Source organism: Vanessa atalanta, chromosome 17, assembly GCF_905147765.1.
Source record: "Vanessa atalanta chromosome 17, ilVanAtal1.2, whole genome shotgun sequence".
In the NCBI taxonomy this organism is placed as follows: domain Eukaryota; kingdom Metazoa; phylum Arthropoda; class Insecta; order Lepidoptera; family Nymphalidae; genus Vanessa; species Vanessa atalanta.
Window position 1 is genome coordinate 6506937 of NC_061887.1, and position 20311 is coordinate 6527247.

The window sequence follows — 20311 nt, forward strand, 5'->3', positions numbered from 1 at the left end:
ATGAAGGGTTCATTTTAAAATGATATTCATATAATATTTTATATTAAATACAAGAGTTCCAGCTCTAATATAAGGTAATAAGTTTCGGTAACACAACCATAAAAATTGACAAGAAAAATGATATTGAGTTTAACACACATAAACGTATTTATAAGAAAATGTAGTATATATTTGTAGTTTATATTTTTGTGAAATAAAATAAAAATATATCCTTAAAAACCGGTTGTAAAAAACGAACTAACATATTATTGTTTCATTAAAATAGTGTGAGTTGTACTGAAGTTTTTTTTAATGTTTAACTATCATGTGACACAGTATTGCGTTGATTGCTTTTTTATTGGACACATTTGTAGCAATAGATTTTTTAATTTAGTGTTTAAAATGTAATAAATGTAATAAAACCTAATATCAATAATTTTTTTTTCTTTTATTTATGTACTAGTTTTCGGACGCGTGTTGGTGTTCATAAGTGTTAGGTATAAAAGGGAGCCTATATTCTCCCTTGAGATTAACGCTAGCATACTAAATTTCATCAAATTCGGTTTAGCCTTGAAAGCGCAACAGACAAACAGACAGTTATTTCCACATTTATAATATTAGCGTAGATAGTACCTTATAATCCCGTCTCGGTGAACTACTAGACAAGGCGCACGACAGAGAGAGCCATCTGGAGTCCCAGAGGAATTTCATGGTAGCGATAGTCGGCGGAGATGTCTAGCTACCGAACGTGATTAACACCATTTTTGGCAGCGAGAAGTGCTAGCTGGAAAAAGGTATCTTTATGTGAGTGTCATGTCGCATAAGGAGGCACCAGAGCGTGAGCGTAAGAATACCCGATTCACCGAAGAAGAAGAAAGCCTCCGCGCTATGTGCATCTTATTCTGTCGGGACTAGTACTAATTAGGACCTAAAGAATTAGGTAACTAGTGAAAAAAAATTTATAAGGATCCTTAGTTATTTAAAATTACGCTTAACAGAAAAACAAATAAATTATACCTCTTTATAATATTAATATAGATGGCATTTTAGTGGACACATTTTTATGCAAGTATAGAGTTTGGTTCAAAGCGTCCCAAACACATCGTGAATAGTCTATTCCAACGACAAGAGAACAAAATAAAAAAAACAACATTGGCGTTAAATTGATACCACATAACCAATTAACGAAAAAATGTGTCTGAAGAGTTCTCTGAAACACGCTGAATATAATAGTACAAATTTCATGTTTGCCTTCCAAAAAATGATTAATTTTCCGTTTTCATTTATTTATAATCAAAATAATTTATAGTTACATGTTTACAGTTTAGAGTAAATGAACCGTCGTCAGATTACACCATTTTGGTAAAAGAAAAATTGTAATAGCAGGCAAATCTTTTTTCATAAAACTCGTGAAATCTGTTATGATAATCGATGAAGAAATTGTGTAATATGTATTTATATACTCTATTCTATTCAATTCTTAGTTTAATGGCTTTTAGTTGTGGCAACCGGGCAGAAATTATTTCGCCAATGTCACGTAGGATGGAGAAGACACGAAAGAGATTGAATGGTTATATAAATATTAAGAGGAGAAAAGCCAAATACATAAACAACATTTGTCAGCAAATTGACGCGATATCATTGGTCGAGAACTTGATTAATCTATGATATTCACTATGGATATGGCGTTTGATTAATCTATGAAACGAAATGGCGTTTTGAATGTCGACGAAATAATTTTGTATTATAAATAAATATATAACGAAGGGAACGTCGGAGAATGTGGGCGATCTTCTTCCATTGTATACTTTTCGAAACGCGGCGAAGTCGGACGTTGATGAACTATCCACTTTTTCTATATAAACAACCCTTAGCAACCGTCAGCTGTCAACTACTTCAGTGTTGTCCACCATCGCATCCGAATACGCCCAAATCAATTAAGATTTGACGTTCCGCTTTCCAGTCTCCGACACGGCCATCATGACGCGTCACACGTCCCTGTGTGATGGTGCTGCAAAAGGGAAAACATTCTGCAATATCTTAAGCTCGGCCCATTCTGATCATCATTTAGTCAAATAATAGGGTTTGTTACGTAATAAACCACAATACTAGCGGTAACATCAAGTTTATTTCAATTACATCATAAATTACATTACATAATATAATGAAGGCAACTCGCTCATTAGTGAACAGTATCATAGTAGAAAATAATATCACAAATATCAAAAAGTGTCGTTGCTATCACCTATATCGAGCAATAGCAACTCATGCCACCTCTATCGAGTGACGATAACCTTGCCACCTCCATCGAGTGACGATAACCATGCCACCTCCATCGAGTGACGATAACCATGCCACCTCCATCGAGTGACGATAACCATGCCACCTCCATCGAGTGACGTTAACCGTGTCATCTCCCTCGAATGACTCTTACATACTGCCTTCAACAACCAATATAACAAACACATCACCAAAAAAAAGGAGCGATATATTCCATTACCAACTCAGTAAATTACTGTTCACTAACCAAAAAGAAAGCACCACTTAATTTAACTCATCATTCAGTCATTGGACTCGACATCTTCTACATCACTAGAATCAGAAATATTATCATTATCAGGCATTTTTCTTAAACGATCATGGGCGTACCTATAGGTACGTTTTGAATCTATAGCCTTTAAAATGTACCTATTGTTTTCCAATACTTCGATTACTTTAAAAGGTCCCCTAAATTTGGGATCGAGCTTTGTTTGATTTCGCTCTTCATTCTTTAGTAGAACATAATCACCCAAAGAAAAAGGAACAATTTTAGCCTTCGTTCTATCGAATCGAGTCTTGTCATAGTTAGAATTTTTATCAATGTTAGTCACCGCGTTCAATCTCAACTCCTCGAAGTCAAGCTTCTGCTCTACGTCCTCAGCTAACATTACCTCCAGAGGTCTGCTAACCTTACCTATCAGTAACTCTAACGGACTTGATTTGGTTACACGATTCATCGAGCAATTTAGAGCTAATTGCACATCGGGGAGAGCATCCTGCCAAGAGCCTTTTGAAGTTTCGACTGCAGTGAGCATATTTTTAAGAGTCGACATAACTCGCTCAACTTGACCGTTGGCTCGTGAGCTACCGGTTGCGATCAAATGCAACTTAATATTAACTGAATTACAGTATTCACGAAAGTCTTGGTTTGCAAAGCAGCGACCCTGGTCTGCTATAATTCGTGTTGGAGCACCGAATAAAGCAACACTGTCTTTTACTGCTTTAATGCTACTGGCGGTATCTATTTTACGAGTGTGGTACAATAGGACGTACTTTGTAAATGCGTCTATTAAGACGAATACATACTCCTTTGCATCTTTCACACCACTAAGCTTGCCAGTGGCATCTATATGCACTGTGTGCCAAGGAACTGCTACCTTGGGTATCGGGTGTAATTCCGCTTGAACTTTACCCGAGTTTGATTTAGAAACCTTACAAGTTACGCAATTTTCCACGAATTTTCTTACGAATTTGGACATATTTTCAAACCAATAAAAATCATACATCTTTTCAAGCGTCTTTTCCCAGCCCAAATGTACCAGCCCTTCATGCACACTATGAACAATAGACCAACGCAGTGATCTAGGAACTACAGGTAAACAACGAGATTTTCCGTTACGCTGTATTTTGCGATACAGTGTACCAGAACGCATTTCATAGGTTTTAGCAACATCCTCATTAAGATTACCATCAGTAAGATCACCAATCAACTTCATAATATCGCTGTCACGCTGTTGTTCAGCAAGAAGCCAGTTTTTGGTAATCTCGGTAGAATGTACCTGCTTAGGTTCTACCGCGTCAAAAGTTTTCTTAGGATTCGGGGATAGAGGGTTACGTGAGAAAAAGTCAGCGTGAGCCATACGCTTTCCTTCTCTATAAACTACGTTAAAATCAAAACTCTGAAGGAATGCCCACCACCTATGGACTCTCGGGGTAAGATCGAGTTTCTTACGGGCGGATTTCAAGGAACTGCAGTCTGTAACGACGACGAACTTACGACCGTGTAGAAAATGCCTAAAATGTTTCACTGCATTCACGACCGCAAGAGTTTCCAACTCGTAAGAGTGGTACTTTGACTCTGCGGAAGTGGTGCGACGACTATAATAAGCTACTACGTGTGGTACACCTTCGTCCTTTTGAATTAATACACCACCGTAGCCGATTGCACTGGCATCAGTGTGAAGTTCTGTTTCACGATCAGGGTCAAAAATGGATAAAACAGGTTCGTTTGTCAGAACTGACACTATTTGACGTCTAATGGCCTCATGTTCGGGCTGCCAATCAAGTTTGCCGTTTCCAGCAGTTAGAGAATATAAAGGTGCCATCACTTGTGAAAATTTAGGCACAAATTGCCTGAAATACGAGGCCAAGCCAATAAATTGGCGTAACTGAGTGACAGTTTCTGGAGGCGGTAGAGCGGTTAGGGCTTCGATTTTCTTAGGGTTAGGCCTAATTTGACCCTGAAATACTTCAAACCCAAGATATTCCACTCTTTGCTTCAAAAAGGAACACTTTTTAGCATTAAGTGAAAAACCTTTGTCGGTGAGAACCTGAAGAACTACCTTTAATCGTTCAAGTGCCTCTTTTGGATGGTTCGCAATGATTAGGACGTCATCTATATAGACGACTACATATGTACTTGTCAGACTACCTAAAGCTTTTATGACAGCACGTTGAAAGACCGAGGGCGCATTTCGCAAGCCAAACGGCATGGCCAAATATTCGTATTGGCCATCAGGTGTTATGAATGATGTGCACTCAATAGAGTCTGGATGCATCGGAATTTGATTAAAGCCTGATGCCATATCTAAAATAGAAAAGAATTGTGCACCATGCAATCTAGCAATCTGATCGGAGATGAGGGGAAGAGGAAACCTATCCGGCACTGTATTATCATTGAGCTCGCGATAGTCGACACACATTCGGTCGCTCCCGTCCTTCTTCTTTACCAGCAGAATAGGACTGGCGAATGGTGACGAGCTGGGTCGTATAATATTTGCTTCAAGCAGCTCATTTATTTTATCACGCACAACACTTCGCTCTATTGGGCTCAGTCTGTAAGGTCGTCGGTACACAGTCTTATTAGGGTCTTTCAGGCGTATAGTCATTGGTTCAGTGTCAGCACGCGTAGTTGGTACTCCGGTAGTAAAAAAACTTTCAAAAGATTTCAAGAGCTCTATCAATTCACTTCTAAATTCTGCGGGTACGTCAGTGTCAAGGGAATTTAAATCAATATTGGATTTAGATTTACAAACGTTAACAATGTTGGGGCGATAAAAAGTCAGTTTGTCACATGTCATATGTACGGCTATACCTAACGTTAGTACTTCACGTCCAATCATGATGTCATAATGTAAATGGTGATCAGGTAAGACATGAAAAACAACCTCTACCGGGATATCATTGATTTCAATCTGCGATACAATTTGTAACGTACTGCTAATAGTGTTTCTGCCTATACCAGACATCACAACAACATTATTAAAATGTTTTCCATTAAATTTACAAGCTATAGACTCTTTCATTAGCGAGCACTCAGCACCAGAATCGTAAGTAAACTTAAACTGCTCACCAGCATTTCGAAGCAGCCCCTCAGGCGAGTTGACGACGCAGACGTTGACTCGCTTCTCTTGCGAAGGCCCGGCCACACTGCTAGTGCTGTCCTCTTTATTGCCCCTCCGTGAACAGTTTTTCGCATAGTGACCTGTGGCATGGCAGTTGAAACAGGTAACAGAAGCAGCAGAAGAAGTCTTCCTTGGCATGGCATCAGCAACTGGTGGCTTTGGTTCCACGTCTTGACTCCTTGCTTCGCTTTTTGAGCGACATTGTACTGCTTTGTGACCCGGTTTGCCACAAATGTAACACTTTGCAGCAGCGGTATCAGAAGGAAAACGAGATCTTTTCGGATCCTGACTGTGATCATGTGCGTAGGATGATTTCCGTTTCAAAAATGAAGTAGCTTTAAGTTCTTGTTGCAGGCGGTTTCTGGTGGTAATATTTTCCGTGAAGGAGAGTCGCTGAACCCGAGGTTCAAATTGAGAAATATGCGCTAGGATAGTGGACACTGCAATTTGTTCAACTGAGAGATTTTTCCACTTTGACATAATAGATGACATCAATTTTGCCGCGTATGAGGCTAAACATTCGTTCTCTTTTGGTCTACCACTGTTTAAATTAATCAAAAACGCAGCAGAAGTTTCGGCACTCTCATACCTGGCAGTAAATAAATCCTTAAAGTTGGTCCAGGTCATTCCATGAAATGACACTTGCGATAGCCAGGCCGAAGCTTGTCCTTTAAGCGCACGACTCAAAGCCATCATGAGTGAAGCGCCTTGTAAGTCTTGATCCGTGATGCACATGTCCGCGGTTGTAATCCATGCGCGAGCATCCACGTTGTCTTGATCTAGGTTGAACTTCGGTAGCTGGATATCCTTGCTAGTAGACGGTGTTTTCATTGCCTCGATCAACGCCATAAAGTTGCGGTTTTGCTGCTCCATAAGAAGGTGCCATTTTGTATTTTCGGCACCACGTGCTTCATGTCGATTTTCTTCTCGGTTACATCCCACTTCTGATAACGAAGGGAACGTCGGAGAATGTGGGCGATCTTCTTCCATTGTATACTTTTCGAAACGCGGCGAAGTCGGACGTTGATGAACTATCCACTTTTTCTATATAAACAACCCTTAGCAACCGTCAGCTGTCAACTACTTCAGTGTTGTCCACCATCGCATCCGAATACGCCCAAATCAATTAAGATTTGACGTTCCGCTTTCCAGTCTCCGACATATATATTAATTACAAACTCTTAGTAGTGCACAATATAGCTGAGCTAGCTAGCTGAAATAAGTAAATCTAAGATTTCGTTACCTTAATTTCTACTTTCATTGGAATAGGCTATATATAATTTCATTCGGATTTTTTTTCAATCCAATAAAGAATAACTAATATTAAAACATCAAATAACAAATATAATTAAAAAAAAAAACAAAAGATGTATAATTCGTGCTAACTTTAGGATTATTTTATTTTATAAAAAAAGTCATACAAATTGGTCTAAGGTGTATGGGAACTGGGAAAAAGGCTTTACGAACACGACAATTAATATTATTTTAGTGCTGGAAACACTTCTGTAAAAGGTAGTGGTAGCCTGGTAGAGTTACCGGAAATATAAACTAAACAGTGCGGCGACAGTTTCTAAGAAATGGTCGAAAACATTGCAAAGCAACGTAATCTTAACCTTATTACGTACGTAATAAAGTTTAAATTTAGTTGAAGAACGGAATCGAGAAACTTATGAATCCTTAGCCAACACACAGATATAAATCATTCGGAATGTTGGTAGTTTGTTACAGAGAACAGCCATATTTGTTTTCGACATTTCGAATTTAACAACGTATTTGTGAAGTTCGGTGTATCTTGAAAATTTTATTTTCATTGATAATAACTGTGTTATTTGATTACTAATTGTATTGTAATGGAGAATATACGACATTACAGTTATAGGAAGTGTGCGATTTGTGGTGTGCGAAAGTTACCCAAGTCTAACACGCTCCTTTCAAGTTTTCCTTTAGACCCAGATCAGTAAGTTAAATACCATATTTATTTTATGTCTTCACATTATTAAATTTATCAAAACATCTAACATTTTAATGTTTACAATTTTACAAGTTTACAACAGAAAAACTTAAGTATCTGGTCATATATTTGAATCGAACCGACTTATGAAAAGTAAACTAAGAAGCATGCTACCCTTACTTTAACGTATAAATGCTGCTTTCAGATGCCGATTATGGGTGAAAGCAACTGGTGATGAAGATTTAATTCATTTGCCGATTGAGAAGTCGCATGAGTTAAAGTATATATGTGGTTCTCATTTTGTGCCTGAGTTTTTCAATACCAAAGGAAATCGTTTACTTAAAACTGCAGTGCCAACTGAGAAGCTTACTAGACCACCTTTATCTGATGATACTTTGAATGAGTTTCCTTTACAAGTTAAGTCCTTTTATGAAATGAGGAAAAAGGACTCAGGTATGTAAATTAAAGTAAAAACGAAGTATGTGTTTATTTAAATTATAGTAATTAAATTCTTTATTACTGTTTGTGTTCCTCCAATTACTTTAAAAAGCACATAAGTTCTCATGTGAATTGCATAGTAGAGATTAAAGATCATCTAGATATCTTGAACTTAAAACGCCTGTGTATTCCACAAAATTCTTATTCTATAGTATCACATTAAAGAGGTTGCATATTGAATAATAAACTCCCTTTATTTCTCTTTCTTCATATTTTAAAATTTCATTTTGCTGAAATGCAAAAAAAACTATACTTAAGTAATGACATTCATATTCATATCTAATAATACAATTTCTTAAAAAGTAACATTTAGTTTTTGTATATTTATTTATTTCTTATACTATTAAAAATATTAATTTACAGTTTCACATTTTATGTCAACACTAAATTTTAATTATTTTCTAAATATTATTAATATTTCTTTCATTTCAATTAAATTATATACCTAGATTTAATTCAAGACTGACTGGATTGAATATTGATATTGAGTAATAACTAAAGCGCAATTATAATTAACTGCTTATATTTCAAATAATTTTATTTTATTAACCATATTATTACATTATATTAATTAAAGAATTTGTTTATTATTTATAATTAGTAATTTTTAAGCATTTTTTTTTCTATTACTTTTATTACGGTATTAAGAAAAATATAACAAAGTATTCCTTTGTTATATTTTAATGTAAAAACTGAAGTTACTGCTTTATTTTTTCATAATTTAAGTAATTCATAATATTTCTAATTTCTAATTCTAAGTATGTACTGATAACAATATTACTCATTTATTACTTATTTATTACTCATTTATATTATTCGATAATTGCACAAATATTAAATGCATTCAAGGTTTATTAATTATGATATTATTTAACATTTGTGTTATTACTATTTATTTCATACATATTTAATGTTATTTATTATTATAAAATGTTATTTGGTTTTTGAAAGAGATCATGATTTTTTTTATATTTGTTGTTATGCCAATTACTTAATAAATATTCCTTGTTTACAGTTGTACTGGCAGAAAGTACCAATATCAATACCAAAATGGCAGTTAAGGAATTATTCAATTATTTAATGTAAATAATTATATTTCATTTACTTCATTTTGTTTGTATCTTAATTATGATACCAAGTAAAAGTAGACTATAACTCACTTGACGATTTTAAAAGTTCTTGTAACAACATATGTAAATAAAGTACATTTTGAGTTAAAAGTTTGTGTTTTTATTTATTTAAATCCAAAACTATAAAATGATAAATACAGACATGATCTATTTTATCGACAATTAAAGCACATTACTATTTTATCGATATCGATACATTTATTGTCGACACCACCACCTCCCTACAGTTGTCAAAAAAGTGGTTGGGTTGGCAGTAAGTACTTCCGTATTTTACTTCCAATAGGTTGGTAGTGCTTCTCATAAGGTTCATATATGTGTGCGTGAGCTCGGGACTAGTGTTCTAAGTGCCGACTCTTACTTTACATACTCTTTGAAACTAAACGTCAACTTCAATAATAATAACTAGGTTATGAAGTAATTTTATTTTGCAAAAGTAGTAAATTTCGTTTTTAAAGTTTTTGTACTCCCTAATCGTATTTGAAACGGACGAAAATGCCTTTCTGAAAATGTTTTTATGTTATAATAAAATGTCATTTGCTATAAAATTAACTTTAAAACAGGCACTGCCAATAGCGAGTCGGTCAAGTATAATTTTACAAAATGTTTACAATTATAGCTCCAAAGCAACATCGCAAGATAATTTTTATAACAGCTTTACGGACTGGGAGACTTTAAGCAAGAAAAAAAAGGTTAGCAAAGCAATGAGAGCCTACTTAGAAAGAGCCAAGGAACATGATGAATTTATGAAGAAACAGCAATTCGAATACAACATTGGCAAAAGGCATCTTGCAAATATGATGGGAGAGGATCCAGAAACGTTTACTCAAAAAGATGTTGACCGCGCTATCGAATACTTATTTCCCAGTGGCATATATGATCGCGCTGCTCGACCATTAATGAAACCACCAGAGGAAGTTTTTCCGGCACGTAAGGCTGCCGAATTTGATGAAGCAGGACGGCCACATCACTTTTTATTCTATACTGGCAAGCCAAACTTTTTCAAATTATTGTATGATATCACTGAAAATATTCAAGACTTGTACAAGTATGGGGATAAAGTAATTAGAAAAAAAGAAGTAACAGATGAAAAATTGTTGCTGAATATAACTGGCAGTGTTTGGCTAACCAAGGACCAACTTGAACAATTGTTAGTTGAAACTGTAACTGATTTAGAATATGACAATTTTAAATTAGCCATGGACAGACTTGTATCCTTGCCTCACTCTCATATATACAAAGAGTTCATTGAGAAGTTTAGAAAACCTCTGGCAACTCAAAGATTTGCTCTAGAAATCCCTAAACCAAGTTATGATGAAAATGGAAATGCATTTGTAACAACATATGAATGTTTGCGTAAAAAAGCCAGGGGTGATGTCACTATTAAATCCCCAGGTACTGGAAAGATTACTATTAACGGGCAAGATTTGACATATTTTGAAGATACACAATCAAGAGAACAAGTAATTTTTCCATTAATTTTTACTGGAATGCAAGATAAAGTAGACATAGTGTGTAACATAGAAGGTGGGGGGCCATCAGGACAATCAGGAGCCATACGATGGGGAATAGCTTGGGGATTACGGAGTTTTGTCGATAAGGACATGCTTGAAGCTATGCAGTTAGCTGGCTTATTAACAAGAGATCATAGACGTCGTGAACGAAAGAAGCCTGGACAACCTGGTGCAAGGAAGAAGCCTACTTGGAAGAGGAGATAATTATTCTGGTTTATAAAAGTGTTAGATTTAAAAATAAAAGTATAGATGTGACATGTTTATTCATTTTAATATCAACCTTTCTTAAACTTTTTTTTCATAGTTTTCTTTCTTCCACCAATTTTTTTCTGGAACATAGTATTCTTTCTTTCTTTATTATAAATTCTCTTTTTCATAAGTGATTTTAATTCTCTCCTCTCTTTCTGTACAGCATTTTCATAAGTCTTACAGAAGAATAATAATCCATCTTAAAGAATAAAAAATGTTAATCGCAAATATTTCTTAATTTACCACTAAATATTTAAATTATAAATGAATATTTAGCATTACCTTTCAATCTGTTATCATCTGATGAAAAGAAAAACTTTTCTCTCCAGACCATTTTAGGTTCAATTTTCTCCTCCACAACTTTATCAGAATTTTGATTAGTGTCTTCTTCATTTTCTGACTCCGAAGAATCATAAACAAATGGATTTTTTTCACCAGGTTCCAATGGATTTTTGACCTTTGATAACTTTTTGCTTGGAAGGGAAATATAATTTTGATCTTCTTCTGGAGTTTCTGAATGAAACAAAAAAACATTCAATTATAATTTCATTTCCATAAAACAGTCATGAGTATTAAATGATTATAGTTGTAATTCATTATAATTTCTAATATCAGAATATACAATGGATCAATATTTAACATGCAAATTAAAATATAGCATTATATATGGCTTTTTTCCTCGTTAAAATCTACCAACCTTCCTGAGCAATATCATCCTTTGTAAACAGACTCCTCAAACTAAATGAATTTGGCTGAGTAATAGCTTCTTTTAATGTGTCGCTTATTTTATAAAATTGTTCCTTTGAAACTTCTACTTTTTCCACAACGGGTTCCGGTTGTGCTATTTCCTCTTCTTTAGATTCCGTATCCTTAGACTTTTTCTTCTTAGATTTTTTAGCTGATTCTTGTTTTGTTTCCACTGGTGCTAAATATTTCGCATGCTCTGGTTGCATTGGATCAAATCTAAGCATCCCTAGTTTTGTTCTGAAACACAAAATATGAAAGAATAAGAAAATTACATAATTTATTGAAATAGTAAGATTAAAGCCACTTTTTGTTGCAAAACTTACTTCATTTTGTTTGTTGTATCATATTGATTATCATATCTAGATTTAATAGTAACTCCAAGTACATCTTGCAAAATATTTAGTTGCTTAGACTTTTCATCAGCTTGCCCAATCTCAATTTCATCTCGCTCTCCATTGTCTTCCTTTTCCGAATCATCTTCAACAAACCTTTCGTCCAAGACGAAACGTTTATCAGATTTATATCTTGATTGTAAATCTAAAACCTAAAAAAGTGTAATGTAATATAATAGATTTCAAATATTATTTTTATTTAATTGCAAAGTATATCATTTAGCAACTTACCTTTTGTCCTTTTACACCCTCAAACTGCTTTTTTATTTCGAAATTGATCTCATCATCACTGGCTTCATCTTCAAATAAACTTGTCTTTCCATTATGAGTTTGTTTGTCATTTCCACTATTTGGTAAACTGTTTTTAACTGAATTATCTTCCTCTGTATCAGAAAATATCACCTTCTTATTTGGTTTTTTATCCTGAAAATAAATGATCCTGTTGGCAATACTGTTTATAAAGTGTGCACAAATCAATTATGACTTTATTATTTATATTTAAACAACATATTGTATAAAATTAATTGTAGGCAAGTATATTGTAGATGCAATTTTTTTTGTTTAAAATTTTAATAAGGTAAACTGATAATTTTATTGATACAATCTATTTTATAGTTCTATCTTTAAAATATTTTATTTAATGGCCATGAATATTATGTTAAAGTAGAGTTATTTAGAGATGTTTGCACAGTAACATGTTGAAGCTCATGTGTTTGTATATTGACTACTTAAATAATATACTAAGGAAATTGTATATTCTATCACTTACAATACTTATTAAGCCAGATTTAATAATATTTTTCTTCTCACTAAATTCCTGTCTCTTTCTTTTCATTGACTCCAATCTCTTCTTGTCAGAGTTTTGTTTCTTTTCATCATTTTGAAATGTGCTTTCTTTTTTATTATCATCTTCATGATTAAATGGTATTGGTGTAAAATTTTGTTTTTTATTATAATCATCATTGGCAAAGTTTGATGATAAATTGTTGGACTTTTCTGCATATTTTACTTTGTTCTTCTTCACAATAAGGTTATCATCTATTTCATCATCAATAAATTTCCTTTTATTTAAACTCGGCTTGTCAATTTTGGGAAAGGTATTAGCTAAAGAGCTCGCTGGTGCATTTTCAATCTAAAAAATATCACTTGTACATATTTTACAAGAAAACATTTATTTACAATTTTTTCCAAAGTAAAAATCTCACCTGTTTATTCTCATTTCTTTGTGATTGTTCTCTTTCTCTTTGTAAGCGTTCTAAGAAGCTCTCACGAGCTCTAGTGACGTGTAATCTATTTCCTTGAAATTCTTCATGGGAAAAATGTTTTATACCTTAAAAAATGTACAGACTGTAATGTAAATATTATGTGGATAAAACTTTATTCCTTAGGCTTCATTAGCATGGTTGAAAATAAGTTTTTAGTTCAGATTTAAGGTTATAAAGTCCTCAGTAACAGAAGTTACACTCCTAGGTTCAAAAAGCATGGAAATCCTACAGCTGACATGTATCCGATTAAATTGCCGGCCCACATATGAGATTAAAGGAATAAAGAACCCCTGTTTTCACATTTATGTAATACAATGCAATCTACAATTAAGTATTGCCGAAGACAAAAGCGGACGTCAATAACAATAAATGATATTAATGTTATTTCGTTAAGGACCATGATTATACATTTTTTGACTTTAAAGAATAAAGTTGTTAACCTAGTAATACTTACATGATTCTACATTAAAATTTGACGCAGATATTGTTACGAAAGCAAAGGTTTTTTTATCACTGTCTATACCAGGCTTTGATTTTAAATCGAAATTGGTTATGTCGCCATATGAAGAAAACGCATCTCGTAAAGCCTTTTCATTGAAATTATCTGGTATATTTCCCACAAATAAACGAGTAGTAAAAGCCATTTTTTATTAAATGATTAATAAACACTCATATTTTGTTATTAATAAATAAAAAACAGCATGGTTATATTTTTTTAAAGTGTGATATATGTCATATCACATATGAACATGTCTTTGACATTGACATTTGTTGACGGACATCGACATTCGTCACAATCATAGATCATCACAATAAAATTAATTATTTTGTAGTATACTAACAAATATATTAATTATTACCTATTTGTGGTAAAACATATTTTATTGAGTAAAAACAATTTAAAGTTTTTATAAAAACATTTACCATTTTAGCATTACCATTGCCACTTCGTCAGGTTATACATAGATACAAGTATTACATAAGTAAATAAATAGCTTGACTTATCAATAAAATTAAATTATCGATGTATGTACCGATAGCAACTCCTACAATTTTAACTTCTTTTCTGTCGGTAAAGATTTTAAAAATAGAAAATAATATATTCTATCATCTTTGAGCTACAGTGTGGCTTAGAATATTTTATCTGTAGCTATCTCTTTGTATATTTTATCTATTACTTATAGTTATTTATAGATCACGTAATGGGAACGTCCGTTAAATCTCAAATTTAAATAAAATCGACGCTCGCTGTCGCTGTATTAGGCGAATTTCTGTGAAAGTCAATAAAAAACTAATGTAAATGTTTTATTGTTTATGTATAAAAACTTTCTATAAATACGTGACATCAAAATGTCGGACAGTGACGAGGATTTAATGCCAAATAATGTTCTTAAATATCAACGCAACCCAACCGTAAGTTTGTTTGTTTTGTTTTAGTTTATTTTCTAAGTAAACAATTACTATTTTGAAATAATTTAAGTAGTTTCATTTATCAAAGGCTTGATTTTAGCTTTTAATCTAATTTTAGTTTATAATTTGCTTTTAAGTTTTGTGATACGTAAGTTTTACAAATTAAATATGTGTACACTTCTAAACAACACAAGTGATTTATATAAATTTTAATTACAGGCTATCAACGCTAACTCGAATTTTAATAATACAAATATAACAGGCTATACATTTCGAAGCAATATGATGACATCTACTTTTAATATGCCGCATTTAGAAAGGCAAAGATATGGCATGCGAGGTCTTGATAACAGAAGCATGTATTATAGAAGAGAAACATCTCCGATGTCACTAAAAAGTTTTCCTGACTCTGGTATACAAAATTTTCACAATTCATTATACACTCGTGGTATGAGCTCTCAGAGATCTGTTTTTAATGGAAGAAGTGGATCACCGGTGTCTATGAGGAGCATTGGTATGATACTTATTTTTAAAGTTTTATTATTCTGTTAATATTACTGTTGTGTATATTATTTTTTTTTAAATATATTTCATATAATAGTTCTGTTAATGGCTATAAATACTTTTTCATTTTTATACATTAATATATTTATGTCTGTTAAAATAAAAACCTGAAGAAAAATATTCTTGAAAATTATTATCTGAACATGTACATAAATACAAACACACAACACACAAAATACCTGCTTGAAAAATTCTGATTCAGCGATAGTATATTTAAAACAAAATTTTAAGAAATAATTTATTTTTAATATATGTAATTACAAAACTAGTTTTTATGTTTTTTGTTTTAAAGTTTTTTTTTTAAATACATTTTAATCTATGTCTGTTTTTTCAGATTCTAATGCAAGTGTCAGTGCTGCCGATATTGCACTGGCATTCAAAAATGTAAAATTTAACAAATATGATTTAAGAATGATAAAAGAAGCTTACAATAAATTCATGAAAAACAGGGTCAGAAAAAAAATCGAAAAACGACGTAATCTTAAGTTATTTTTGAAAGGCAATAGAAAACGATCAGGGGAAGACTCAGGAGAGCAAGGCAGTGATTCATCGATTAGTAGTGATGATTGTCGATCATCCAGAACAATACTTCACAAAGAAAATATACCGAGATCCATACACAGACCTTTGAAAACACATGATTTATCACATTTCAGGACTTCAATAAAAGAAAGTGATATGTATAAAGACTGTACAAATAATTTTAAACAGAATTCCCTAAGAAATATAGTTGCAGTAACTTCTTTAAGGCAGAATCACATACCTCAAGAAAACCCTGAAAATACCTCTGTGGTTACGCTAAAAGAGAGATTTAAAAAGGGATCATCATTTTTATTACCGTCCCAAAGGTTTAACAAATCAACAGTAATGAGTAATGAAGCTTCACTAACAAATTTCATACCATTTAATAAAGATAATAACTGCATAGTAACAGGTGATAATATAAATCATGATACTGATAGTGATAAGGAAGAAATTTTTTCACAAAATATAACAAGAGATGTCATTAGCCAACAAAATTCTAAACAACAACGTAAAAGGGTTCTCGAAGTTGAAGAAACAAATGCATCTGACAGAAAGAGAAATAAGATTACCATGTCACCTATAAAAAGGAATGACTGCATATCAAATGATATTAATATTCAGAACAATGATTTTAACTTCAAAAAACCACAAATGCCCATACGAAAAACCTCTATTGCAAAAAAAGATCAAATTCCAGAAATACTGATAGCTAAGTCCCGTCAGCCTCTCACTGGAAGTTTGGAAATTGAGTTACCAATTGATAAATTATCACAACCACAACATAAATTACACAATCCTGAAGATAGACATGCATTGGAATTACAGAACAAATATTTACTACAAAATACTGAATTAGAACCAGACTGCTCTAATCAAGCAGAAATTACATACAATTCTACTACAGACGTTTCAATGAAGCCCAGTTTCTTGAAGAGGAAACTCTTTACACAAAAATTAGATGTTGCTGAAAGTAAAAATATGAGTAACGATAATTTGGCAATACACAGCCCACAAAACACAATATATAGTGCATGCAGAGAAAAAAACAAAGTGAGAAAGTTAGTTTCATCGCAATCGTGTCTTAGTCGTGATGTTGGGGATGATAATGTTTTGGATTTAATACATAAGATTGTCCATCCTGATCAGATGAATATCACAGCTGCTACAAACAAGAAAGATTTAGGTAAAAGCAACCATGAAAATGATGATAAGTGGGATGTGGCATCTGTTATATCAATGTGCAACAATGATGAGGGTAGTGACACTTACACAGATGAAGAAATATTTAAAAATACTGAAAATAGCAAAAAAACCAACAATAAACAAGTCAATAATTCTTTGTTAACTACAGAAAAACAAACAACTACAAAATGTAAAGTAAATGATGTTCAAGTAAAACCTAAAAATCAAGATAAAAAATTAACACCACAATGTAAAGTTGTGATACAAAAATTGCAGCTAAAGCCTAATCATTGTAATGATAATAATAAATTACATGAAACACAATGTAAGTATATTCTAAATGATCAAGGGTCAAGAAAAATTTAAATATAATATTACGTCATATTGTTTAATGATTATTTTTGTAGGTCAAAACAAGAGAACTGTGTCCAGCTGTGTGAAATCGTTTTGGGATACTGATTTCGAAAGTGACATGGAAGAGAGATCTATAACACCATGGACATCTAGAAATGTAACAAAGCCAGGTAAATATTTGAAAACTATAACTTAATTTAAACTATTAATTCAGTTAAGAATTAAGTAACTAGCAAAATATTTTTTCAGATAACAATAATCAAAAAGAAGTTGCAAGCAATAGTTCAAAGTTAAATATAAATAAAAGAAATGTCGTAAAAGGTACTATTCTAACTGTAAGAAGTTTTCAAAATAAGGGTATCAATAGCAGTATGTCATGTAGGTCAGATATTAGTAGAATTTCCAGAAGAAAAGAATCTGATAAGTATCAAGAAAAAATTGAAGAAAACAATAATGAAATGCTAAATAGGACAACTAGATCTAAACAGAATGAAGAAATTAAATCGACAGAACAAGTAAAAGCGAAGGATCAATTAGTACCATCCGCAAAAACAAAAAAAGAATCCAAATTAAAAAGTGAATTAAGTAAAGACAAGTCGAATGTGAAAACAATTAAAGCCAAAGAACCAAAAACAAATAAACAAACTTCACAGGATAGAAACGAATGTAATACTTCTAGAGAAAGTCTCCGACTGAAGCAAAAAAGAGAAAAGGCTAATTTAAGTATCCAAGTTAGTGAAACTACTACCAAACCAAAACGAGGAAGACAATCCAAAAATACAAAGGAAAAGAGCAATGAGCCTGTTCAGAAAAAACAGCCAGTAGCAAATAAAAAAAATAAGGAGACATCTAATAAAGAAACAAAACCAGCTAAGAACCCTACAATAAAGAATGGCACTTTAAATAGGAGTCGTCAAACGCCTAGAAAAAATAATGAAAAAAAGCAATTATCTTCTACAACTGAACAGTCAAGTTTAAATATTAGTAACATTTCCAGCAGAAGTTTAAGAGTTAGATCAAAAAATGTAAAATGAATAGACTGTCGTTTGTTACTTGTCAATAGTGATGTACATTAACTTGTAGAATAATGAATTTTCAACTTATACAAATTAAAGTATATTTTGAGATAAGAGTATGAAATGCCTCTTTAGTTTTTTGCCGTATCGGCGGGACCGCTTTAATAATATATTGAGATATCATGATAATTTTTTGATTCCAGATATTTATATTTAATATACATCATGTTGCGTAATTTATTTACAAAAGAAACGAATCGCATTGTTATTGGTCTTCAATGAATACACTTTAAAATGGTTAATAGTTTATATGTAATGTGTACATATAAGTACATTGTTCGATTTTTATTCAATTCATGTCTGACAATAGGAGTTATTAGTATTAATTTTAATTTAAGTATGACATTTAAAGACGACCAATTCTTCTATAGCTAATATTTAAATTAATGTAATAAGAATTATTGTAAAATAAATAGTGATAATGGTTATATTTTTTTTACTTTCCTGATGTAATCTATACTATATATAGAGGAGCGTGATATTTGAGATTTTTTTTCACCTTTTTGAAGATGCATTATTCCAGTTGCCTATGTGTGAACATACCCATTAGCTAAATTCATGATCTTATTCGTCCACTAGGTCGTGCATTTTAAAAGCTTCTTCTGCGTATGCTGCGCAATTAATTATAGTTACAAGACAATAACGTATGGTTGAATTGTTCTTAACGGAAAATTCGCATATATCTTCTTAAATTAATTCACAGCATACGTTTTTTCTTTTTGATAAAATATAATGAATTATCAACAAAAATAATTGCGGTGTGCGCTGCAAAAGCGGGCCCAGTCAGCTAAACGGAGTGAACGGTGTCGACTTCATTACATATAGATTTTTGGTACTGATTTTTCTTATACCATTTTTTTCGTTTGTCATTCAGATAATGTATCTTGAATAGAAGATTTCATCTGATAATATTTTACGTCATACGTGGATAATATGTAATGATTATTGCGTAACATCACACGTTTTGATTTTAAAAACAATAATTGAAGATAGTTATCGACAATATTATTAACGTCTTAAGAAACTTTGAATATGAATACACACTGGACGAGGGTCCTTTCATGTACTTTCATCACATCAGCTATATTTAATGTGGCTTATGTAAATTTAATATTTGTTGTTGTACATACATATAAAATAACTCAGGTGATTACTTTCTTAGTTTGAGCCGACTGTATAAAAGTAGATTGATCTGCATTTGAATGACACTCCAATCTTGTTTAATTACTGTTGTTGATCATACTTGGTATCAACATACGTCTTACTTTGCATTAATTTTCATCACAAGTGAAAATTATTAGATCAAGAACCTTTAAGTCGCTCCATTTGTCAAATGTTTATTGTTGTACATATTACTTATGTAATGTTTGGTTTGTTTATTTCGGTTATATTCTAAAAGTGGTTGGTGAAATTTTATTCACGATGTTTCCTTTAACCGCCAAGCACGAGAATAACAAACTAGACAAGAATTCTAATGCTCGCCAGATTGAAAAATTTACGTATTCAAGCTTGAGATGTACTTCTACAAAACAGCCCAGTATGTAACCGTCCTTATGTTGTATTCTAGTATCTACTACTATACTATTATGATTATATAATATATAAATGGTTCGAGCAAACTGTAAAACTATGATTTTGATTAATGTTTTTTACATTAATTTATTTAAAAATACAACAAGAATTGTATTTAATTTTTCGACGAATACGATTCCAGGAATGTAAAAATAAAATAAGCTAAAATATTCGAAAGCGACCATCGACACGTAGCACTTACGAGCGCAATTGAGTTAATTATAAAAAAGCCGAACTATACTT

At 32.4% G+C, this 20311-nt stretch overlaps 3 protein-coding genes across 3 annotated transcripts; 2 read left to right on the plus strand and 1 right to left on the minus strand.

Annotated features, from left to right (window-relative positions):
- Window positions 1-703: 703 nt before the first annotated feature.
- LOC125070407 (nucleolar protein 8) lies at window positions 704-14128 on the minus strand. The gene is made up of 9 exons (XM_047680271.1): window positions 13840-14128; window positions 13326-13450; window positions 12890-13252; window positions 12352-12543; window positions 12052-12272; window positions 11679-11965; window positions 11264-11494; window positions 11013-11180; window positions 704-763 (listed from the first exon to the last, which is right to left on the minus strand). Exons 1-9 carry the CDS (start codon window positions 14027-14029, stop codon window positions 732-734), a joined length of 1809 nt encoding a protein of 602 aa, XP_047536227.1. The 5' UTR covers window positions 14030-14128; the 3' UTR covers window positions 704-731.
- On the plus strand, window positions 9601-10987 carry LOC125070408 (28S ribosomal protein S9, mitochondrial). The gene has a single exon (XM_047680272.1). It carries the CDS (start codon window positions 9728-9730, stop codon window positions 10934-10936), a length of 1209 nt encoding a protein of 402 aa, XP_047536228.1. The 5' UTR covers window positions 9601-9727; the 3' UTR covers window positions 10937-10987.
- Window positions 14129-14590: 462 nt separating the features above from the next.
- LOC125070385 lies at window positions 14591-18862 on the plus strand. Its single transcript, XM_047680229.1, has 5 exons — window positions 14591-14798; window positions 15015-15309; window positions 15694-17391; window positions 17474-17590; window positions 17670-18862. The coding sequence occupies exons 1-5, from the start codon at window positions 14736-14738 to the stop codon at window positions 18452-18454; spliced, it is 2958 nt and encodes a 985-aa protein (XP_047536185.1). The 5' UTR covers window positions 14591-14735; the 3' UTR covers window positions 18455-18862.
- The last annotated feature ends 1449 nt before the right edge of the window (window positions 18863-20311 follow it).